The 23,675-nt window shown below is 41.1% G+C and overlaps 1 protein-coding gene across 1 annotated transcript in view; it reads left to right on the top strand.

The window, feature by feature from the left end:
• The window catches only part of grid2 (glutamate receptor, ionotropic, delta 2), a 1,182,816-nt gene that overhangs the window by 915,174 nt on the left and 243,967 nt on the right, over positions 1–23,675 (top strand). Inside the window, exons 10-11 of the mRNA XM_060930811.1 lie at positions 9,090–9,287; positions 20,690–21,002. Of these exons, the coding sequence (XP_060786794.1) occupies positions 9,090–9,287; positions 20,690–21,002 (511 nt within the window). The remainder of the gene's footprint in view (positions 1–9,089; positions 9,288–20,689; positions 21,003–23,675) is intronic.

The following is a 23,675-nucleotide window of genomic DNA, read 5'->3' on the forward strand; positions in this document are numbered from 1 at the left end:
AGGATCTCTTCTGGAATCCTGATTCAGGAAATAATGCAGAAGAGTGCTTCCGCAACACTGCATGCAATAATGTTGCTTAGAGGCACTGCTTCTGGGTATCACACTGCATAGTCCACTAAGGCTAACACAAAGCAATGCCTTCATGTAGACTGACCTAATGGCCCAACAAGATCCATAACAATTCTTTCGAGGTGGATCTTGATCAGTGGTAATGGGCAGAATGGCAATTTTGGTGTGGCTGGCTGATTCACCAGCTGACATTTGCGACATGCTGTGTGCCACTTGAGAACATCACTGTGAATGCCTGGCCAATAGAAATGGGCCATGAGTTCAGTTCAGTGTTTTATCCTGACCTAAACGCCCTGCCATGAGATTATGATGAGCCGCGTGGAATAAAAGTTCCCTACGGCTCTTCAGGACCAACAAGTGGGTCATTTTTTTTTCTCCTGTGTGAGTGTCCTGCATCACATTATATAACCAAAAATTTAATTAACAAAAAGTACAGGTAGCAGAGTGCAACATTAGGCTGGGGGTTTTGACCATTGATTATTCTCACTTGGTCAAAAGCATACCTCTCGGTTTTGTCTTGAGACTGCTCCAATGGGAAATCCTGAAGAGAAATCCCTGTGGAGAGTCCTACTCTCTATGTCCCCTTGAAGACGGCCCTGGGACCGCCTCCCCAGATAACACCGCACTGAAATCCCCCCCCCCCCAGTTTCGCTGTAGCAGGCCCCATCTACAAATAAATGCTTCATTAATATTTAAAACCTGACTAATTTGTCACCAGAATTGGCATATGGGTGAGGCAAAGACTAACCGCTGCCTTCACACTATGCTTTTTGCCCCTAAATTCAATAGTGATGGGTTCCAGCGGACATTTGTGAACATCCGTGTACACACGTGTGCATTTTCCAATACCCTGCATTGAATCAAGCTTTAATGAACTATGGTCTGATTACCCAAGTCCACCATGGCCTGATCTGTACCCCTTTGAATACTCACTGCCAGTCTGTACTTTCCTGCTCAATCGGGGGAAGCTCGAGTCATGTCAGGAATATGGATCAGAACCCGCTGCCTCTGGAAATGCCCAGCCTTCCCACTGCACCTGTAGACCTGCCCAGGCTTTGCCCCACTCCTGGTGAGCATGGACGGTTCCACCTGTGGAGGGAGAGAGGAAGTTAGTGGCAGCATTGGCATTGAGGCACAAGGGGGTGAAGGGAATATGAGTAGAGATATGGGTTCAGGGACCAGGCTTTTGGTGAATTGGCCCCTCCTTCTGCAGTGCAGGGATAGGGGAGGGGCAAAGAGATACAATGGGAGAAAGAGAGAGAGAAGGGGTAGGAGCACTTGTTCCCGGAAACACCGCCAGATGGTCTTCTGCCAGCTGGACTGCCTCACTGTCCTTCCGGCAGCCAATTGACGAACTACTCCAGTACCACTCAGTTGATGATGTCATCAGCATCACACTCTTCTATAAGCAGCCACCTTCAGCAGGCATCTTGGAACTGTTGGGCAAAGGTGACAGGGTGGCTGATCCCACTGTATGCCAGCACATGGAAGCGCTGTCAATGTTATTCCAGGGTGCAGCTGACCTGCTGCAAAATAGCCTGCTTCAAGTTTGAATATTCTAGCAGTTTGGCAGCTGGGAGCTGTTGAGGTGCAAGCTGGGTTTCCCCTTGACAGTAGCAGCAATAGGTGGACTGCCCAGTGTGAGGTTGGCCACAAGCTTGCTTTGGTCACACACTCAAACAGCTTCCTGAAGGACTCAGGGTTGTCCTGTGGACCCATCCTGAGCAGCAGAATGCAGGGTTTGGCTGCAGCATCTGTGGGAGTGGCTGTTGGACTATGCACTAGCTGGACCAGGCTCCAGATCACCTCCAGATCACCTGCCTGGGCACAGTGCAATGAGGGCCTGATGTTGGGTTTGGTGGTTTCTAACTAGGGTCTGGAGGATCTCAGCAACTGGTGTGCTTTGACATGATGGTGCTTTCTCTTCACTCCCAGGTTTCAACACCAGTGTAGTGCTCTAACGGCTCAGGGAATGAGGAACTGGGAGACAGACTTGCGATAACAGAGTGTGTTTATTCTCAGGTTATTTTCGCTTTTGCAGCAACTTTATCTAGGCACACTCATGCACGCGCACACATGGTGCTGGGTTGCTCAGCTCTCTCTCTCTCTCTGGTTATCAGCTTCTCTCTGCAAGAACATAAGATCCACACATAAATAAATTGCCAGTAATCAGACACGTGAAACTCATCACATGTTACCTGCCAGTTCTACCTGACTCCCTGCTGCCCACAGCCGACATTTGATCATACCCCCGCTGCCACAAACATAGTCATGCTTCACTTGAAAACACTAATGCGACTAACATTAGCTTGTGTTTTATAACTTTTAAGGTCAGACTGCTGTTTAAAATGGATCGCTAACTTAGCTTCACTGAGATAAATGTATCTATGTTAATGTAAGAACATGTTTTATTACCTGATACTAGCAGGCCGCTGAAAATGATGGTGCCATTTTTGTGCATGTAGCCAGCAGATGTAACATTTAAAAAGATACAAAGAAATTGATTCACAGTAAAAGCATTAATCAGTTAAAACTGTGTCTGTGTTAAATTAGGCAATAAATATATAAACTTACCTTAAAACCAAGAACTGACAATGTGATGAACATCAATGCACCAGGGAGGAAGAGAGTCAAAGCTTTGGTTACGTCTGCAACAATGTCAGCAATTGGACTTCTCAAATAAAATGACTTGATTTCTCACCTTTTACATCTTAAAAAAATAAATAAATAAAACCTGCAGAAAAGTTACTCAAATATTCAGTTATTTTCTGTATTTTTCTGTGAAATTGACCAAAAATGTCATATGAAAAATGAAATCTTGATTTTATAAATGAAACTTATTTAGAATTTATTACTAGTGAATTTATATTTTTAATGAAATCTGCCTCGCCACTGATTCATTTTGTTTTACAGTGCATTTGACAATGAATAAAAACTGAAGTGAGACAGGTTTCTAAGAAATTCGCAAGCAAACAGGACTAAAAAAGGCTCAAGATCATAGTCTATTGTTGTTGTTTGTCGAGTTGAATAATGTACATTACTTAGTTGTTGCTGTTTCTTTATATGCAGCTGTATCCTAACCTGAAGCCTTTATTTGCTTCATCTTATTGCTGTAGACATTTATTTTCAGGCATTTCACTTTCACCAGACTGATTACTTCTATATATTACTCAGGAAAATGGAATCTTATCATAGGTTGCATATCTCATCTCAGCCTATCGTTCAACCTTTCACTTTGATCATTAAGGTTATATCATAAATTGAATGATAAGAAATAATGTCCTTTGAGCTTTTGAGCGCATTTTAATGTCTTCCAGTGTGGTTTTGACAGCATTCTGGGCATATCGCTTATGACAATTTGACAGTAGATTTAAGACTGCAGAAAGGAGCAAAGATGATTAAATTTCAGTCTGTAAGCTGAAGTAGGCTTTCATTTCTTCAACTCCTAGCCTGTGTGAATCCTCACACTTTCCTCTATTCTTGTCTTCGGCAGCACTAACTATTCAAACGCCTTTGGCTATAATGCAAGTTAAATAATCACGTGCTGAAGATTACTTTATCTCTAGGGTTAAATCTAAAACTTGTAAGATGACTTTGTATTACGGAAGGCATCATTAAGCATGTGCATTCTCCAGGAACATCAAACCAAATAAAGAATGTTTTAGAGAGAAAATAAAATCTATTTCGGATTGTTTGTGTTGAAATAAAATGTTCTTGCCCTGGCTCTGTCATCCACTTACCCCAGCAAGTTTCCCAACTTTAATTAAGTTGAATTGGCATCCTGAAATACAGTTTATTGTTAAAGCACAGAAAAGAAAGTTTTTAAAGGTTAATTGTGATTGAACACAGGCAAAAATAAATAATAAATAATACTTGTTTATCCGCGACCCTGTAGAACAGGATAAAGCGGCTAGAGATAATGAGATGAGACTTGTTTGTCCACTACAGGTTTGATTGCCAGGTTTATTTATTTATTTATTTATTTATTGTTTGTTTGTTTTTTTCACACACACCATGACAGCTTTTATATGAGATTTTTTTTTTTAGTGGTACCGTATATTTACACTTAATTAAGCATAAAATATCTACAGATTGTAGTTAGTACAGTACTCAAAAAATGATTGTAGATACTGTATCTATCAGACATTGTTTGCTGCACTGTGTTGGAAACTAAGCTAGAGAGATTCTGTTATAGATAATATACTGTAAAATTTAGTATACTGTGAATAATTTTGATATTTAGATGAACTACAAAGAGATACAACCCTTCTCATACAGAAGACCTACGTATAAGTATGAATTGATGGATTTAATTTTACCATTTACAAGCTTGTTGAGAGCCTTTCCTCATTTCTATACTCATATACTGTATTACATTTACATTCTATCTTCTTAAAAAAAAAAACACACACACACACAAGGTGGAAAAAAAATCAGTGCCCCCAAAAATAGTACATATATCTGAAGTGAAAAGGGAAATATAGTCAGCATAAGCTGATAAACTTCTTCAGACATTATTTTTTTTAATTGTATGACCTTTAGAATTTCCCCAGAGCCATCACAACAGACCGTGACATTGTTTGCAGATCTTTTTACATAACACAGTCAGGTTTAGGGATCTGATTTGTTCCAAATCACATCATTTCTAATCTTCAGAATAACTGGTGCAGTTTGGTATTACAGGAGTAACCGTCAAAGACTGTATACCTCCATCTGTCTAGCTGGGTCAGGCAGTGCAGATGGTCTCCATAAGCCGGGAACCGTCAGGGCCTTCTAGGCCTAAACATATCAGCATTTCAAATGTTATATTTAATTTCTTTCATTCTTTAATTGCTTTCATTATTTCATTATAATTATTCTCTTCTAATTCTAATTTGGCCTCATTTTCTATCAATTTGCTTCTTAAATGAAACGGTTATTGTCCTGAAAACATTAAAATAGAGTTATCCAATGAGATTGATTGATTGTTTGTTTGTTGTCTCTAGGCTGAGAAAAGTTTAGAGCTGTCTCACTCATTGGTTAGGACTTCAATGCCGGGACAGAAGGCCATGGCAGTGTATGTTTATGTACCGGTAGGAAGTGACAGACAAATTAACCAATCAGATTTTGATTTATAGTGGGGGGGACCAAAAGTTTATTGCCGTCGGCTTTCTTGAAGGCCAACGCTAGCTTAACCACGAGTCGGTGTCATCAGTGCAGCAGTGAAGTCACTTTCTAGCCAGTGTAGCGTTCATAAAGTGCTCAAGCCAGTGCTATTGAGAGCAAGTAGCACAGGCTAATGACCGAGAAACTAAGATTTCTGTCTCCAGACTCTTCTTTCACACATGCTCGCCACAGTATTTTTTCACTCAGACTTAAGTATTCATTTACCCATGTAATTTACTTAGTTACTTTTAAAATCAGCATTGATAATTACACCCAATGGAGCTACCTGGCAGCCTGCCACTAATCCCATGCAAAATCCTTTACCCTGTTGCTTTTTTAGTGTGTCTGGCTAAGGTTTGGCTCAGCTGAAGTCCCAGCTCTAATAGTAGCAGTTCGCCACTGGTCTTCATCTGAGACTGTTTTCAATCTATAGTTTTCCTCATTAGTGATTGAAGGCCTTTTTGCTCTTAAAGCATTTGCACACTTATTACATCGGTCTTATGCTGCATCTGTTTCCAGGTAGAAATGTCTTGCAAATCCTCTGTCAAGTAGCTGTGTGCACTTTTTCATTCATTTATTTAATTGAATACTCCCTGCGGCAGCGGCTCTCATCAAGGCACGAAGCACGGAGCAGAGCTCGCCTCGGGGGGTGTGGGGGGAATAATGTCCCCTGGCTGGGAGCTGACGGGCCCTGGCAGCGCTGGTTCGTTCAGGAGAGGGCAGGGGTCGCTGGCTGCCAAGTCTGGGGAGGCTGGGACCTAGGGTTAGGTGAATTACATCTCGAGGCGTGGAGCTAGCCTGCCCAGGGAGCACTCTTTCGTTCGGGAGAGGGCAGAGGCCGCTGGCTGCCAAGTCTGGGGAGGCTGGGACCTCCCCTGCCCGAGTTACGAGCGTGCAAAGTCGGGCTGGAGCCGCCGTTAGAAATGAAACGGATGCGGAACACCGCGCTGCGCCTTGGGGCGAATTACGTCTCTTTCCTCACGCTTTCTTCCCGTGGGTGGTCGCAAGCCAATGTGGGTGAGGCCATGAATACTAATTTTCGAAGTGACGTAAGTTCGTATGGCTTTTTCTGATCCGCTCGTTTTTCCAACTATTTTCTTTCATAAGCTAATACAGGGAATGGGAGTAGAATTACATTTTCACATGCAGCATGCATATGCAACTCGGAGTGAACTATGGTATTTCAAAAAGAGACAGTATTAAACGTTTTTGGTGGAAGGGCACCTATAAGTAAATTCAGTTTTTACATGAATTCTTTTTAAGTCTCTGCATGCTCATAAAAATAATTTCACTGCAAGTCGTACTGTCTGGTTGTGTGTTTGACACATTGACTGACTATATAAAAAAATGGACAGAGCATCATCTCTAAAAAGTGAATCTACCACATGTCTACTGCCCCTGCTGGCTGGTTGCAGTACAATTTTCAGCTACGCCCATCCCCAATAGTTTCAATGGCAAAGCTGTCTTTTTTTTCACATCACTTTTCTCGTCAAAACTATCTTTCTATGTACAGTGTCTAATCTGAACAAATAGTTTTCCCTATGCTGATTTCTGTACTTACTTATTTTCCTCCAGAAATGAGTTTTTTTAAATGTTATTCTACTATGAAATCAGAAGGCATTGATATACTTGGGAATGATGTGATTGACAGCGTTCCCAGAGAGACCGGCTGCAGCCATCCAGCTCACTTCATCACAAAATTTATCATCATATACCTACTTCTTTTAACTTTTCAGGAGACATTGACTAATAAAATTGGTGTGACCAATAAAATTTGACTGTGAATCTGATTACATTTTTCTGACTAGGGCAATGACGCATTCAATTAGTTGGTACTTTGTTGCTGTTATGTTATGAATGTTATGTGTTCATATGCACCCCAAACCATCAGATCACATTGCCTCTCCGAGATACATTGGGCCCTGTACACACCTGTACTTAACGCAATTATGATCAGGTCACCCAGGACTTGTGGTAGGGCCAGGCGTGAACAGGGCCTCAGACACTGCTGGAGTAATTTTCTGATTTGAATGGGTTTTGTTTACACACCTATTTCTTAGCATTAAAATTCATAAACAGTGCTGACAACAGTCTCTATGAACCAGTCACAAAAGCCTTCATCACTTTTTTCTGACACAAGATTTATCACCCATGGAACAAAAAATTTAAAATACCTTTGCTATGAATGAATGCATTTATGCCATATTCTTATTTGATGTTAGAATCCTAGGAAATTCAAACAATTGTAAGATGTAGAAGCTGGAGCTACTGTGGTCATGGCAACCTGTACAAAATGATTTCCTGAACATTAAAATTAAACTTTTCATGAAAAGTGTTTTCTGTAATCTGTCCACATTTATACGTATTACACTGAAACTTTTTTTTTCATCTGCATGTTTTCTGAGAATTTTGATCAAGTCCCCTGGCTTTATTATGTCCAAAGCATGGGCTTATTTGCTTTCATTACTGCTCATTGAAAGTGACAAAGCAGTAATGCCCTTATGACTTTGCACGTAATAATGTCGAAGCTCATGAAGCTACATTAACATGAAGTGACATTTAAGCTTTATTACATACTGCAGCATTAGGTCATGTTGCAAATTAAAAAAAAAAGAGCTTTGACTAAATAATGTTCAGTGATTTTGTTTTGACTGCTTTGATTTTTGATGTTTTTTTTAATTCTGTTTTTTTTTTATTTTTTATTTCATATGGTGGCGAGTTGAATGCTGATTTCCATTCCAGTGCTTTCATCATCCACCGTTCCCATAACAAGCCTGATTTTCAGCTGGACAGCTATGAAAATGGCTTGATGAGCTTTCTAGGAAGATAGATACCCAAGTGTTTTGAGGTTTCCATGCTAGTTAATGTCATAGACTCAGGTGCTCTCCTCACATGCTGTGTTTAAAAACACAATAGTTCATGGTTAGGTTGAAATGCTCTCCCGTGTATGTGATATGTAAAATGTGTTTTTGCAAAGTAATTAAGAAATGCAATCTATCCTTTAATAAGTACAGTGTATGAGTGTATGTTTATCATGTGTTTTAGAACAATATCACACTCAATGGACATCAGTACCATCAGTGAATGATTATATGTTTTGGGACCTTGGAATTATAAGGTTAAGCCTCCCCCCATTTGGTCATTCCCACCAACAAGCTCGCTTGAACTTGCAATCTCCTGAGAATAATGCCATAATGCTTTGCTATTTTTCTGTTGCACCACCCAAGAACCATAATTATAAGTTATTAATTCATAAAGTACTTAACCTTGGTAACATCAAAGCAAAAATAAATTTTAGTATTAATGCCTTTCTGCGATTCTAGTGCAAGATCTCTCAAATTTTGTGTAAATAACAGAAAAGTGAGAGAAAAGACCCTTATAATTCCAACATCCAAGTTTAAGCCAAGAAAAAAACAGTGATTAGAAACAGTAAACTGAAACATGATTAATGCAAAATAAATCTAAGAAAATCAACCAATGAGGAAATGAACAAAAACATGGTGAAATAAACTAGAAAGACGCATCCAAAGGAGAGAAATATAAATGTAAAGCAAGAAACTAATAAACATAATAAGGCAAGATAAGGAGACTAGATTTAATATGAGATCCAAAGCAGACAAATCCAGGCGTAACTAGGCCTTGATATAAAGACACCAATAGGGCTAGATGGTAGACAAGGCAATATAGACAATGTTTAAAAAAAAAAAGATTCAGTGCTAGAATGTTATAATGCATGCACATGGTAGGTGCAAAGCTTCATCTGATTGTTGGTGCTGCTATGATAGAGAGGTTAGTAATCGAGGAAGACAGTGTGTTGGACATTTTTGTGATTTTTATTTTTTTAATTTTTTTACAATGTACTTTTTTTGTTGCAGGAGGAGCCATTTGTCATGGTGTCGGAGAATGTGTTGGGGAAGCCCAAAAAGTATCAGGGATTCGCCATCGATGTTTTGGATGCTCTGTCTAATTACCTCGGCTTCAAGTATGAGATCTATTTAGCTCCTGATCACAAATATGGCAGCCAGCAGGCTGATGGAACCTGGAATGGTCTAATTGGAGAGCTGGTGTTCAAGGTGAGACATTGCTCAGAAAGTCAATCCAATCCAACAGCTGGACACCATTTTAATGCTCGAAGAAACAAAGTCCAAATCAGCACTGTTGAATACTACAGGTGTATTATCTTGCTTGTCTTGTGATTTTGATCTGGAGTCTCCAGATAAAATGACACAGATTCCCTGCATACAGATGAATGTAGAGCTGAAATGTTTTCCACAGGCCAATAAACGAAAAGATAAAAAATATATAAGCAGTCAGGGGTCATCTGAGGATTTTCAGGGCCATTACGCAGCACCACATGCTGCTTTCCATTCGGTGCTTTTGACAGTATCTCTTCAGCTACACTTTCTACTTTCCCCTTTCCCTTTGGCAAACCTGCTTCTCAACGCAGCAGACAGAAAATAACTCTGCAGCTTATCAAAATTTCCAACAAGATAAACACGAGGCACATTTGTTTGTTGTTGTTGTGGCTTGAAATCTGTGTGATTCATTAAATCTTAGCATGTTGCTGCTTTTTGTCTCGCTTTAAGTAGTAATTTGGCTTGCTCTTGGATGTTGTTTGCTGTATGGCAGTAGAGTGAGAGTTATAGTTAGGTTAAGGGATTCACAGTGAATCATTCACAAATAATTCATTTCCTTACATCAGGGAAAGTTGACAGTAAACAGATTACTTTTTTCTATCATACTTTTTTCATCGCCTCACAACAAGAAGCTTTTGCGTTTTAACCTCATGGTCGACGGGGGCCTTTCTGTGTGGAGATTGCATGTTCTCCCTATGTTTGTATGGATTTCCTTTGGGTGCTCCGGTTTCCTCCCATAGTTCAAAGACATGCACATTATGGGGCATCCATGGCCTAAAGATTAGAGAAGCAGCTTTGAGCCCAAAGGGTTGCTGGTTCGATTCCCTGGACTGGCAGGAAAGTCCATGGCTGAAGTGTCCTTGAGCAAGGCACCTAACCCCCAACTGCTCCCCAGGTGCTGGGTATGTGTGTGTTCTCATTGTACATCAGTCTGCATAAGAGTGTCTGCTAAACATAATGGAATTAGGTAAAAATACCCAGCCACTGGGGTTGCACAAGCCGATGCATTCTTAGTGCTGGTCCCAAACCCGGAAAGATTGAGGAGGGTTGTAAAAATTCTATGCCAAATCAAAAGGGGCTGAAAATCCTCCCCTGTCACAAACTATGTGATGAATCAAATAAACTTAAACATCATATTGTTTATGATAATAATGTTCTCTCCAGGTGTCAGCCCTGTGATAACCTGGCGACTTGTCCAGGGTGCACCCTGCCTCTCGCCCATAGTCAGCTGGGATAGGCTCCAGCTTGCCTGCGACCCTATAGAACAGGATAAGCAGCTACAGATAATGGATGGATGTTCTCTCCAGGTTTGCATGGGTTTCCTGTGGGTTCTCTAGGTTCCTCACATTGTCTAGAAAGATTCCAGGAGGTGAATTGGGTGTGCTAAATTGCCTGTAAGTGTGGATGAGAGAGGGTGTGTGTGTGTGTGTGTGTGCATGGTGCCCTGTGTCTGGGACTGGCACCCCATCCAAGGTGAATTCTCACATCCTCCACCCAGTGTTTCTGGGGATAGGCTTCAGATCTACTGTGACACTGACCAGGATAAATTAGTGACTGGAGATGAACTAATTAATTTCTGTTATTCAGCAGCTGCAGCATAAAAATTGACCTGCAATATGTACTGCTTCATTTAGTCCATAAAACTGTTGAGAATATCAAACCACAATGCTGTGTAATATAAAAGAGCTTCATTTGAAATAATGTGGTGCTTTGCAAGTACTATAATAATTATTAATGCACCTAATTAATGCTGTGCCTGCACATAAATCTAACTGTAACTTCAATAACCCAAAGGAAATATTTTGGCTTTTTTACTTCAGGTAAAATTCAGTTTTCCAGCTAAATGACAAAACTATGATACAGTGGGGCAAAAAAGTATTTAGTCAGTCACCAATTGTGCAAGTTCTCCCACTTAAAAAGATGAGAAAGGCCTGTAATTTTCATCATAGGTACACTTCAACTATGAGAGACAAAATGAGAAAAAAAATCCAGAAAATCACATTGTCTGATTTTTAAAGAATTTATTTGCAAATCATGGTGGAAAATAAGTATTTGGTCAATAACAAAAGTTCATCTCAATACTTTGTTATATACCCTTTGTTGGCAATGACAGAGGTCAAACATTTTCTGTAAGTCTTCACAAGGTTTTCACACACTGTTGCTGGTATTTTGGCCCATTCCTCCATGCAGATCTCCTCTAGAGCAGTGATGTTTTGGGGTTGTCGCTGGGCAACACGGACTTTCAACTCCCTCCAAAGATTTTCTATGGGGTTGAGATCTGGAGACTGGCTAGGCCACTCCAGGACCTTGAAATGCTTCTTACGAAGCCACTCCTTCGTTGCCCGGGTGATGTGTTTGGGGTCATTGTCATGCTGAAAGACCCAGCCACGTTTCATCTTCAATGCCCTTGCTGATGGAAGGAGGTTTTCACTCAAAATCTCACTATACATGGCCCCATTCATTCTTTCCTTTACACGGATCAGCCGTCCTGGTCCCTTTGCAGAAAAACAGCCCCAAAGCATGATGTTTCCACCCCCATGCTTCACAGTAGGTATGGTGTTCTTTGGATGCAACTCAGCATTCTTTCTCCTCCAAACATGACAAGCTGAGTTTTTACCAAAAAGTTCTGTTTTGGTTTCATCTGACCATATGACATTCTCCCAATCCTCTTCTGGATCATCCAAATGCTCTCTAGCAAACTTCAGACGGGCCTGGACGTGTACTGGCTTAAGCAGGGGGATACGTCTGGCACTGCAGGATTTGAGTCCCTGGTGGCGTAGTGTGTTACTGATGGTAGCCTTTGTTACTTTAGTCCCAGCTCTCTGCAGGTCATTCACTAGGTCCCCCGTGTGGTTCTGGGATTTTTGCTCACCGTTCTTGTGATCATTTTGACCCCACGGGGTGAGATCTTGCATGGAGCCCCAAATCAAGGGAGATTATCAGTGGTCTTGTATGTCTTCCATTTTCTAATAATTGCTCCCACAGTTGATTTCTTCACACCAAGCTGCTTACCTATTGCAGACTCAGTCTTACCAGCCTGGTGCAGGTCTACAATTTTGTTTCTGGTGTCCTTTGACAGCTCTTTGGTCTTGGCCATAGTGGAGTTTGGAGTGTGACTGTTTGAGGTTGTGGACAGGTGTCTTTTATACTGATAACGAGTTCAAACAGGTGCCATTAATACAGGTAACGAGTGGAGGACAGAGGAGCCTCTTAAAGAAGAAGTTACAGGTCTGTGAGAGCCAGAAATCTTGCTTGTTTGTAGGTGACCAAATACTTATTTTACCGAGGAATTTACCAATTAATTCATTAAAAATCCTACAATGTGATTTCCGAGGGCGGCACGGTGGTGTAGTGGTTAGCACTGTCGCCTCACAGCAAGAAGGTCCGGGTTCGAGCCCCGTGGCTGGCGAGGGCCTTTCTGTGCAGAGTTTGCATGTTCTCCCCGTGTCCGCGTGGGTTTCCTCCGGGTGCTCCGGTTTCCCCCACAGTCCAAAGACATGCAGGTTAGGTTAACTGGTGACTCTAATTTGACCGTAGGTGTGAATGTGAGTGTGAATGGTTGTCTGTGTCTATGTGTCAGCCCTGTGATGACCTGGCGACTTGTCCAGGGTGTACCCCACCTTTCGCCCATAGTCAGCTGGGATAGACTCCAGCTTGCCTGCGACCCTGTAGAAGGATAAAGCGGCTAGAGATAATGAGATGAGATGAGAATCAGCTGTGATTTAATTGTCAGAAGAAGGATAAAAATCATCAGCTTGCACTATTTACCTTAAGTGAGTGCCCTTTCTGTTTGTTTGTTTGTTTGTTTGTTTGTTTGTTTGTTTGTTTGTTTAACATAAGATTGAGGAAGCAGTTTGTTCGTGATACCTTTGGGCCAACTGACAAAATCATTATGAAGCACGGACCAGATGTGTTCAGATGTGCTTCGTGAGCTCAGGAGAAATGTGTGCAGTATTCCAGTCTTGCATGCAGTGCAATAAAATGGCTATCATTCTGACAGATGCCATGCAGAGAACATTTCTGTGAAAGTAAACGTGTCCTACAACTTTCTCTGTTTAGGAAGCTCATGAAATGAAATGCCAAAATGTAGACATGTACGAGGAGACATAGAATAATGAAATATAATCTAGTGCTAAAATAAAATATACCTATGAATTACTATTTTCATTTTAGCAATAATGCTACATATTATGCATCATAGAACAATGTTGTTTTGCTTCAGCTTTAATGGATTTGCCCAATCAAGTATTCCAAAGTAATCACGGCCCATGTTTACACACATAAGCAAAAAGCCTATTTACAATGTTATTTTTAAATGCGCAAATTTCCTCTCTGCACAGTGTATTACACAACAGGTTTAGCCAGTGACTCTAATGCGATGAGCAGGTATTATTAAAGGCACAGGAAGCGAACAGTATCACAACCCTTTGCATACACAAAGGTCGTCCAGCTCTTCCTCTCCTCTCATGGTAGCCATTCTAGCTAATGAGTGTCATCCAGGTGAGGCTCCACACCGGCCCACTGATAATGAAAATGGACACCAGACATGCACAGGTGGCTAATGATTCTTGACAGAGCCTCTTACCAGACCCTGTAGGCTCTGCTCTTCCTGTCTGCATGCTTGATAAAACAGAATGTTCCAGAACTAAAGAAGAAAATAAAAAGGATGTTGATTTGCATCTGAGCACTGTAAATGCAATTTCTATTTGGCAGCAGCCAATATCTCTGGCTAAAATATAGGCTCCCGTGGTTGGATGTTTTCTTTTCAATCTGATATTGAGTTATTTATTTTGGTGAAGAAAAATAAGTCCCGTACGTTTGGTACTTTTCTTGTTGTGACATGGGGGAAATTGAAATCATAACAGTGAACAGTATGTACTTTTGAGTATGATATATATATATATATATATATATATATATATATATATATATATATATATACACACACACACACACACACACTGATCACTGATTCACTGACTGGTGAAGTGAACAACATTATCTCATTACAGTGGCACCTGTCAAGGGGTGGGGTATATTAGGCTGCTGGGCCATAGAAGGTGCACGCTGCATGCTGCACACTACACGCTACACGCGTGTAAAGAAAAGTGGACAAACGTAGCATGACTTGCTCTGGGCCATAGAACGGCGTTCACGTTGCACGCTGCACACTTCACGCGTGAAGCGTGAAATGAACATGCACACTTTTTTCTAGGCGTGAAGATGGAAATTCCAGTCAATGCATGCGGTCACCGCCGCACCAGCCAATCAGAACGGGTCTAGGGAGATAACTCTATGCTTTCAGGGGAAAACTTCAGAAAAAATATAATTGAATGGTATAATTGAAAAATAGTTCTTCATCGGGATTGTCAAGCAGATTATAGAATGTTCGGTGAAATTCACCACGGGTTTCTCTCAGAAGGAAGTGTTCTCGGCTCCAAATTCTGTTCCTTTTTCTCTTCCTCTGTCTCAGTAAAAGCAGAATGAGGCAATCGTCGTCATCCGAAGAGTCCATATTGTTGGTTACTCGGTCAAAGTAGAACAGACGCAACACGTGAACATCCAAGCATGAAGTTTAATGGCCCAGGGTCCGGTTCTTCACGTGAACGTGTAGCGTGCAGCATGCAGCGTGCAGCGTGAACCTTCTATGGCCCAGCAGCCTTAGGCAACAAGAGAATAGTCAGTTCTCGAAGTTGATGTGTTGAAAGCAGGAAAAATGGGAAAGCATAAGGATCTGAGCGACTTTGACAGGGACCAAATTGTGATGACTAGATGACTGGGTCTGAACATCTCCAAAATGGCAAATCTTGTGGGGTGTTATTGGTATGCAGTAGTTAGTACCTACCAAAAGTGGTCCAAGGAAAGACAACCAGTGAACCCCTTACAGAAAAACCACATTCATGTGATTTCTCACATGTGAAATATGTGGAAAATGTGTTTTGCACATGGGAAACATGTTATTTGCACATGGGAAACATGTGGTTTTGGCCCAATTTTATGTGAATCACATGTGGGAATGTTTTACACATGTGGTAACGTTGTCCACATGTGCTCTACATGGTAACACGTTACAAAATCTGATACCATGTACAACCCCGATTTCAAAAAAGTTGGGACAAAGTACAAATTGTAAATAAAAACAGAATGCAATGATGTGGAAGTTTCAAAATTTCATACTTTATTCAGAATAGAACATAGATGACATATCAAATGTTTAAACTGAGAAAATGTATCATTTAAAGAGAAAAATTAGGTGATTTTAAATTTCATGACAAAAACACATCTCAAAAAAGTTGGGACATGGCCATGTTTACCACTGTGACACATCCCCTTTTCTCTTTACAACAGTCTGTAAATGTCTGGGGACTAAGGAGACAAGTTGCTCAAGTTTAGGGATAGGAATGTGAACCCATTCTTGTCTAATGTAGGATTCTAGTTGCTCAACTGTCTTAGGTCTTTTTTGTCGTATCTTCCATTTTATGATGCGCCAAATGTTTTCTATGGGTGAAAGATCTGGACTGCAGGCTGGCCAGTTCAGTACCCGGACCCTTCTTCTACGCAGCCATGACGCTGTAATTGATGCAGTATATGGTTTGGCATTGTCATGTTGGAAAATGCAAGGTCTTCCCTGAAAGAGACGTCATCTGGATGGGAGCATATGTTGCTCTAGAACCTGGATATACCTTTCAGCATTGATGGTGTCTTTCCAGATGTGTAAGCTGCCCATGCCACATGCACTAAAGCAACCCCATACCATCAGAGATGCAGGCTTCTGAACTGAGTGCTGATAAGAACTTGGGTCGTCCTTCTCCTCTTTAGTCCTAATGACACGGCATCCCTGATTTCCATGAAGAACTTCAAATTTTGATTTGTCTGACCACAGAACAGTTTTCCACTTTGCCACAGTCCATTTTAAATGAGCCTTGGCCCAGAGAAGACGTCTGCGCTTCTGGATCATGTTTAGATACGGCTTCTTCTTTGAACTATAGAGTTTTAGCTGGCAACGGCGGATGGCACGGTGAATTGTGTTCACAGATAATGTTCTCTGGAAATATTCCTGAGCCCATTTTGTGATTTCCAGTACAGAAGCATGCCTGTATGTGATGCAGTGCCGTCTAAGGGCCCGAAGATCACAGACACCCAGTATGGTTTTCCGGCCTTGACCCTTATGCACAGAGATTCTTCCAGATTCTCTGAATCTTTTGATGATATTATGCACTGTAGATGATGATATGTTCAAACTCTTTGCAATTTTACACTGTCGAACTCCTTTCTGATATTGCTCCACTATTTGTCGGTGCAGAATTAGGGGGATTGGTGATCCTCTTCCCATCTTTACTTCTGAGAGACGCTGCCACTCCAAGATGCTCTTTTTATACCCAGTCATGTTAATGACCTATTGCCAATTGACCTAATGAGTTGCAATTTGGTCCTCCAGCTGTTCCTTTTTTGTACCTTTAACTTTTCCAGCCTCTTTTATTGCCCCTGTCCCAACTTTTTTTAGATGTGTTGCTGTCATGAAATTTCAAATGAGCCAATATTTGGCATGAATTTTCAAAATGTCTCACTTTCGACATTTGATATGTTGTCTATGTTCTATTGTGAATACAATATCAGTTTTTGAGATTTGTAAATTATTGCATTCCGTTTTTATTTACAATTTGTACTTTGTCCCAACTTTTTTGGAATCGGAGTTGTATTCCACATGTGGTTTTACACATGGGAAACATGTTATTTGCACATGGGAAACATGTGGTTTTGGCCCAATTTTATGTGAATCACATGTGAGAATGTTTTACATGTGGTAACATGTTTTCCACATGTTACAAAACCTGATACCATTTATTCCACATGTGGTAACATGTGATCACATGTGAAATACATGGGGAATTCATGTGTTTTTTCTGTAAGGGACTGGCGACAGGGTCATGGGTGTCGAAGGGTCATTGATTCACATGGGGCACAAAGGCCAGCCCATATGGTCCAGTCCCACAGAAGAGCTACTGTAGCACAAACTGCTGAAAAAGTTAATGCTGACACCTTTCTGTTTTAGCCAACATTAACTTTTAAAACCAGAGCAAAACCAGAGACACTGATAAGTTTGCACTGGTCTATTCATTTTTTCAACATCTATAGATAGATAGATGGATAGATAGATAGGATATTACACGGTTGTGCAAAGATATGAAGTTTATCTTCGAGTGGTGAAAATATTCATGAGTGAGCAAAGCAAACTAGTGAAAATATTTTCAAAACAAGAATTTAATCTTAAAGTTAAGTTAAAATAAATCAAAAGAATTTTAATTTTGAACTGGTTTGCCATTTTGACAGCATGTGTCTAATCAGCAGGAAAAAATGGGGAGTGATGTCATCAGAGTATTGGAAATTATTATACATAAAGGACACTTTTTCCATGTAATAAAAACATGTATTCTATTCCCATCTAGCGGGTTTCATTCATTTGGTTCCACAGCATGAATTATTAGCATATCGCTTATCCTACATGTATTACGCCACTCAAGACAAGAAGCCTTTATTCATCACATGCATGTCTTTGTACTGTGGGGGAAACCGGAGCACCCGGAGGAAACCCACACAGACATGGGGAGAACATGCAAACTCCACACAGAAAGGCCCCCTGTCAACAACTGGGCTCGAACCCAGAACCATCTTGCTGCGAGGTGACACTGCTAACAACTGCACCACCTCTTCCCAATGGAGAATAAGCGTGCAGTATTGGTTTATGATTTTGCATGTTGTCAAGACAACGTGACATCACACGTTGGAGTTGATGCAAATATCCAATGAGAAGGGTTGGGGGTTTTTTTGTTTTTTTGCTGCGCATGCACAGAAGCATTTCTTTGTTCACCAGGAAAGAGAAAGACTAGGCTAATCCAGTGCTAGGATTATCTCATCTCATCTCATTATCTCTATCCGCTTTATCCTGTTCTACAGGGTCGCAGGCAAGCTGGAGCCTATCCCAGCTGACTACGGGCGAAAGGCGGGGTACACCCTGGACAAGTCGCCAAGTCATCGCAGGGCTGACACATAGACACAGACAACCATTCACACTCACACCTACGGTCAATTTAGAGTCACCAGTTAACCTAACCTGCATGTCTTTGGACTGTGGGGGAAACCGGAGCACCCGGAGGAAACCCACGCGGACACAGGGAGAACATGCAAATTCCGCACAGAAGGGCCCTCGCCGGCCACGGGGCTCGAACCCAGGACCTTCTTGCTGTGAGGCGACAGCGCTAACCACTACACCACCGTGCCACCCCCCAGTGCTAGGATTAGCCATGCTATAATTAAGCACTAAATCAATAAACTAAGACTGAAACTAAAGATGTGTTGAACATCAGAAAGGCTATCAAAACTTCATTAGATGTTCTTCATGCATATTTACAAGCAGTGGTGAACCGTTACTAGTAGAGCTGGGACTTCAGCTCAGCCAAAACTTAGCCAGACACAACAAAAAAGCAACAGGGCAAAGGATTTTGCATGGGATTAGTGGCAGGGTGCCAGGTAGCTCCGTTGGGTGTAATTGTTAATGTTGACTTTAAAAGTAACTAAGTAAATTACATGGAGAAATAAATACTTAAGTATGAGTGAAAAATACTGTGGCGAGCATGCGTGGAAGAAGAAGAAGACTCTTCTTCCACTCATGCTTGCCACTGTATTTTTCACTCATACAGAAATCTTAGTTTCTCGGTCGTTAGCCTGGGCTACTTGCTCTCGATAGCACTGGCTTGACTGCTTTATTAGCATTCGTTAACACTATTGATGAACGCTACACCGGCTGGAAGGTGACTTCACTGCTGCACCAACTCGCAATTAAGCTAGCATTGGCCTTCGAGCAGGCCGAGGGCGATACATTTTTAGTCCCTTCTACTATAAATCAAACTCTGATCGGTTAATTCATCTGTCACTTCCTACATAAACATACACTGCCATGGCCTTCTGTCCCAGCAATGAAGTCCTAACCAATGAGTGAGCCAACTCTAAACTCCTCAGCCTAGAGACAACAAGCAAAAAAAATTCTTTAGATAACTCAATTTTAATGTTTTCAGGACAGTAACCCTTTCATTTCTGAAGCAAATTGATAGAAAATGAGCTGAATTAGAAGAGAATAATTATAATGAAATTATGAAAGAATGAAAGCAATTAAAGAATGAAAGCAATTAAATATAACATTTGAAATGCTGATATGTTTGGGCCTTCTCTGAAGGCCTCGAAGGCCCTGATGGTTCCCCTTGTTTACAAAATAAAAAACATACCAAAGGACATCAAAAAAACTGGAAGAGAGAGTGTGTACAGATAATAATAATAATAATAAGAAGAAGAAGAAGAATGGCTGGTTTTTTCATGGTATATCAGATACATTCCATTCAGCTAACATGACACTGAACTCATCTTCAACTCATTCAGTATCATGCTAGCTGAATGGAATATATCTGATATACCACTCAAAGCCAGTCAATATTATTTATTTAAATATGTCACTCAGATCTGCGATGTATTTCATCTGAAAAATACAAGTTTTCCAATAGGAGAAGATAAACTTCATATCTTCAAGCCAAAGTGTGATGTTCTTTTTATTATATAGACACATTCACAAACAAAAAGTACCCATATTTATCCAAACAATTCATTAATTTCCTCATAAGTGACATATAGAGATTTATGTCACGGATTTGGTTCTCCATGTCCCGGATGTAACTCGTATGAAAAATACGAGTGGTGTATTTCCCAATAAAACACTTGTGTCCATATTATATATACTAGCAGTTATTGCTTGTGAGAGGGAGGAGGCATAGTTGTCATTGCTCGTCACTGAGAAGACGTAGACTCGGCCCTAGCAGAAGTCTCCGGCGAGGAGCGCTGATTGCAAAGTCCTGTACAATTGAAACTCCCAGGCGAGTGGGGGAGGGGAATTCCCACCGAGGCTGCGCGCAGTGTGTTAGCGCGAGCATGTAGCCTATGGGAAATGAATAGCATGTTGGATTAACATTAATCCCATGTTTTGGAGAATCGAAAATGTTGTCATGGGCCCCTCTGGGGTGTCACCAAACCACGTGCAAAGTATAGAGTATGTGCGTCCAGCCGTGTCGATTTGCAAAGGTGAACAGACAGACAGACAGCCTTCCTTTAGTAGTGTATATATACACACACACACACACACACACACACACACACAGATGGGGGGGGGACTTTAGCCCAAATTGGGATGTAATATTTGTAGGTCTTTATGAATAGTCTGGATATGTATAATGTATGTAGTCATGCATTTTTAAAGGGTTTGTGCCTAAACCAAAGTGTGTTTGTGCTCCTTTCAGAGAGCAGATGTGGGGATCTCAGCGCTGACCATCACGCCTGAGCGAGAGAGTGTAGTGGACTTCACCACACGCTACATGGACTACTCAGTGGGCGTGCTCCTGAAGAAAGCTGAACGTACAGTGGACATGTTTGCCTGCTTGGCACCCTTCGACCTGTCACTGTGGGCATGCATTGCTGGCACGGTGATCCTTGTAGGCACACTGGTGTACCTGCTCAACTGGCTCAACCCACCACGGCTGCCCATGGGATCTGTGTCCTCCACCACTCTCTATAACTCCATGTGGTTCGTCTATGGCTCCTTCGTGCAGCAGGGTGAGTAGGCTGGCTTGCTCTGCTTAGTGCTTGCATATGGTTTGGTGGGTGGCAGGGTTTTTTTGTTGTTTGTTTTGTTTTGTAAGTTGAAAATAAGCCAGACCATTATAAACTGTGCACATATTGTGCAGGATTTAGAATCAGACGGTATGTATGTGTGACTTTCCTCCTAATATCTGATGCAATGCTAGAATTTGATCTTCAAAATATTTCTGCTCAGAACAGGTCAGCTAGAAAAGTACAGAGCAGACAGTTGCTGAATGACAATGGTATAAGGTACATGTGTATGTAGCTATCAATTAAACACACAAAATGTCCTAATACTGAAACACTTAAAGTCAAACAAAACCCAAAAAATAGATTCTATTTGCCGATCATGGCAAAAATGACATTTTATAACAACAATTTATCCATTTTAAAAGTTATGATGTTGCTAAAAAATAGGCTTACCTGGCCACAACCATTTGCACTGAAACAGGATATCCAGTCATGAAGTTAACTCTCTCTCTCTCTCTCTCTCTCTCTCTCTCTCTCTCTCTCTCTGTTTCTGTGTGTGTTTGTGTTTTCACTGCTTCAGATAGGTTAAATTCAGAGAAAGAACTTCACTGTGCTGTAATATGTGACTAATAAAGGCTTCTAATTCTAAAAATCTAACCTGAAATTTTCTGTAACCGTGTGATTTTCACTAGCAACAAAATCTGCGACTCAACAGACTTCACTTTTATGAAGTTTAAATCTCACTCGGCTAGATAACGCATACCGGTACGCAGTACTGACGCGGATACTAGTAAATAATCCCGTTGCCATAACAACATGATTCGTGTCATCTAAAAAGATCACTTTTCTCAGTGAATAAAAGCAAACAAAAGCATGTCACATAAAATGATCAATGATCTGGCTTATTTTTACACCCAAACGCTTAACATTCAGCATCTTTAGGGTTGTTCACAACAATTTAGAAGCAATGTGTCCACGAGATCCAGTAGCCTCGGTGAGTCATGTTTGGAGTTGGTGACGTCACGATTTATACTCAGAGTGCAATATTTGAACCTCGGAGAGAGTGAGATGGCAGTGCACAGGGACACTGTTTGTTTTCCTTTAAAAATAAAATCTGTACACAGTATACAGGTACAAATATGAACAAGTGAACACTCGAACATGTCTTGTATGGATATTATCTGTCAGTAAAAAGGAGTTTATTTTTGGGTTTTGTTTGGTTTTAATAAGCATTTACAATCTGTGAAGATACTCAGTCATCCAGGTACATAGTAATCTGTGGTTGGTAGAAGAGAGCAACTGGACTTGCTTGAAGATTCTTGAAGACGTTTCGCCTCTCATCTGAAGGCTTCCTCAGTTCTGTCTGACTAATAGGGAGTATCAAGTATTTATCCTCTCATGGATCATCATAGAATCCGAATCAGAATGCTGATGGCTGCATTGTAGGTGGCTGATAAAAGATGTCTTAGACACCCACCTCTGTTCAGTGATGGTCGTTCCAGGTTGACAAAAATGAATGATCCTCTCTGGCTAAGATGTCTGCCAGTTTTCTGGAAGTCCTCTCATACTCCTGCACCAGTCGAAGGGGTCTCATCCCAAAGTGCGTAAAAACATATCTGTGAAGATACTCAGTCATCCAGGTACACAGTAATCTGTGATTGGTAGAAGAGAGCAACTGGACTTGCTTGAAGATTTGGGATGAGACCCCTTCGACTGGTGCAGGAGTATGAGAGGACTTCCAGAAAACTGGCAGACATCTTAGCCAGAGAGGATCGTTCATTTTTGTCAACCTGGAACGACCATCACTGAACAGAGGTGGGTGTCTAAGACATCTTTTATCAGCCACCTACAATGCAGCCATCAGCATTCGGATTCGGATTCTATGATGATCCATGAGAGGATAAATACTTGATACTCTCTATTAGTCAGACAGAACTGAGGAAGCCTTCAGATGAGAGGCGAAACGTCTTCAAGAATCTTCAAGCAAGTCCAGTTGCTCTCTTCTACCAACCACAAGCATTTACAATCCAAAATTACAAAAGAAATTACAATAGTATTTCAAGCAGAATGACATTCGAAATGACAAAACTTTAGCTAACTTACATCTTGTTTCTTTTGCCATTAAAGACGTGATTTTTCCACTCATATTCTAAAATAATTTTGTGATATTTCCGGTGTGTGTGTGTGTGTTATCCTTTATCCACACCCTGTACTAACATTTGTTTAAGTGTCGTACTTATAAGCATGCTACCAACAGAACATTTGTGAACTCATTTGAAAAGTACTGAAAACACCTTTTCCCTACAATATATTCGTTCTGGTGTTTTTGTCTTTAGCATCATTTAGTGATGGGTTGTCGGCCCATGTTTTCAGAGTGCACTATCTCCTGCTGTAACATCCTACACTACAAAAAATGATATCTTAGCAAGTGAATATATCTTGAAAATAGTTGAAACGAGGGTGGCACGTTGCTGTAGTGGTTAGCGCTGTCGCCTCACAGCAAGAAGGTTCTGGGTTCAAGCCCAGTGGCTGACAGGGGGCCTTTCTGTGTGGAGTTAGCATGTTCTTCCCGTGTCTGCATGGGTTTCCTCTGGGTGCTCCGGTTTCCCCCACAGTCCAAAGACATGCTGGTTAGGCTAATGGAGCACTTGCATGTGACATCACAGCTGATCCAGA

The sequence above is a fragment of the Neoarius graeffei genome, chromosome 10 (genome assembly GCF_027579695.1).
Source record: "Neoarius graeffei isolate fNeoGra1 chromosome 10, fNeoGra1.pri, whole genome shotgun sequence".
Taxonomy (NCBI): Eukaryota; Metazoa; Chordata; class Actinopteri; order Siluriformes; family Ariidae; genus Neoarius; species Neoarius graeffei.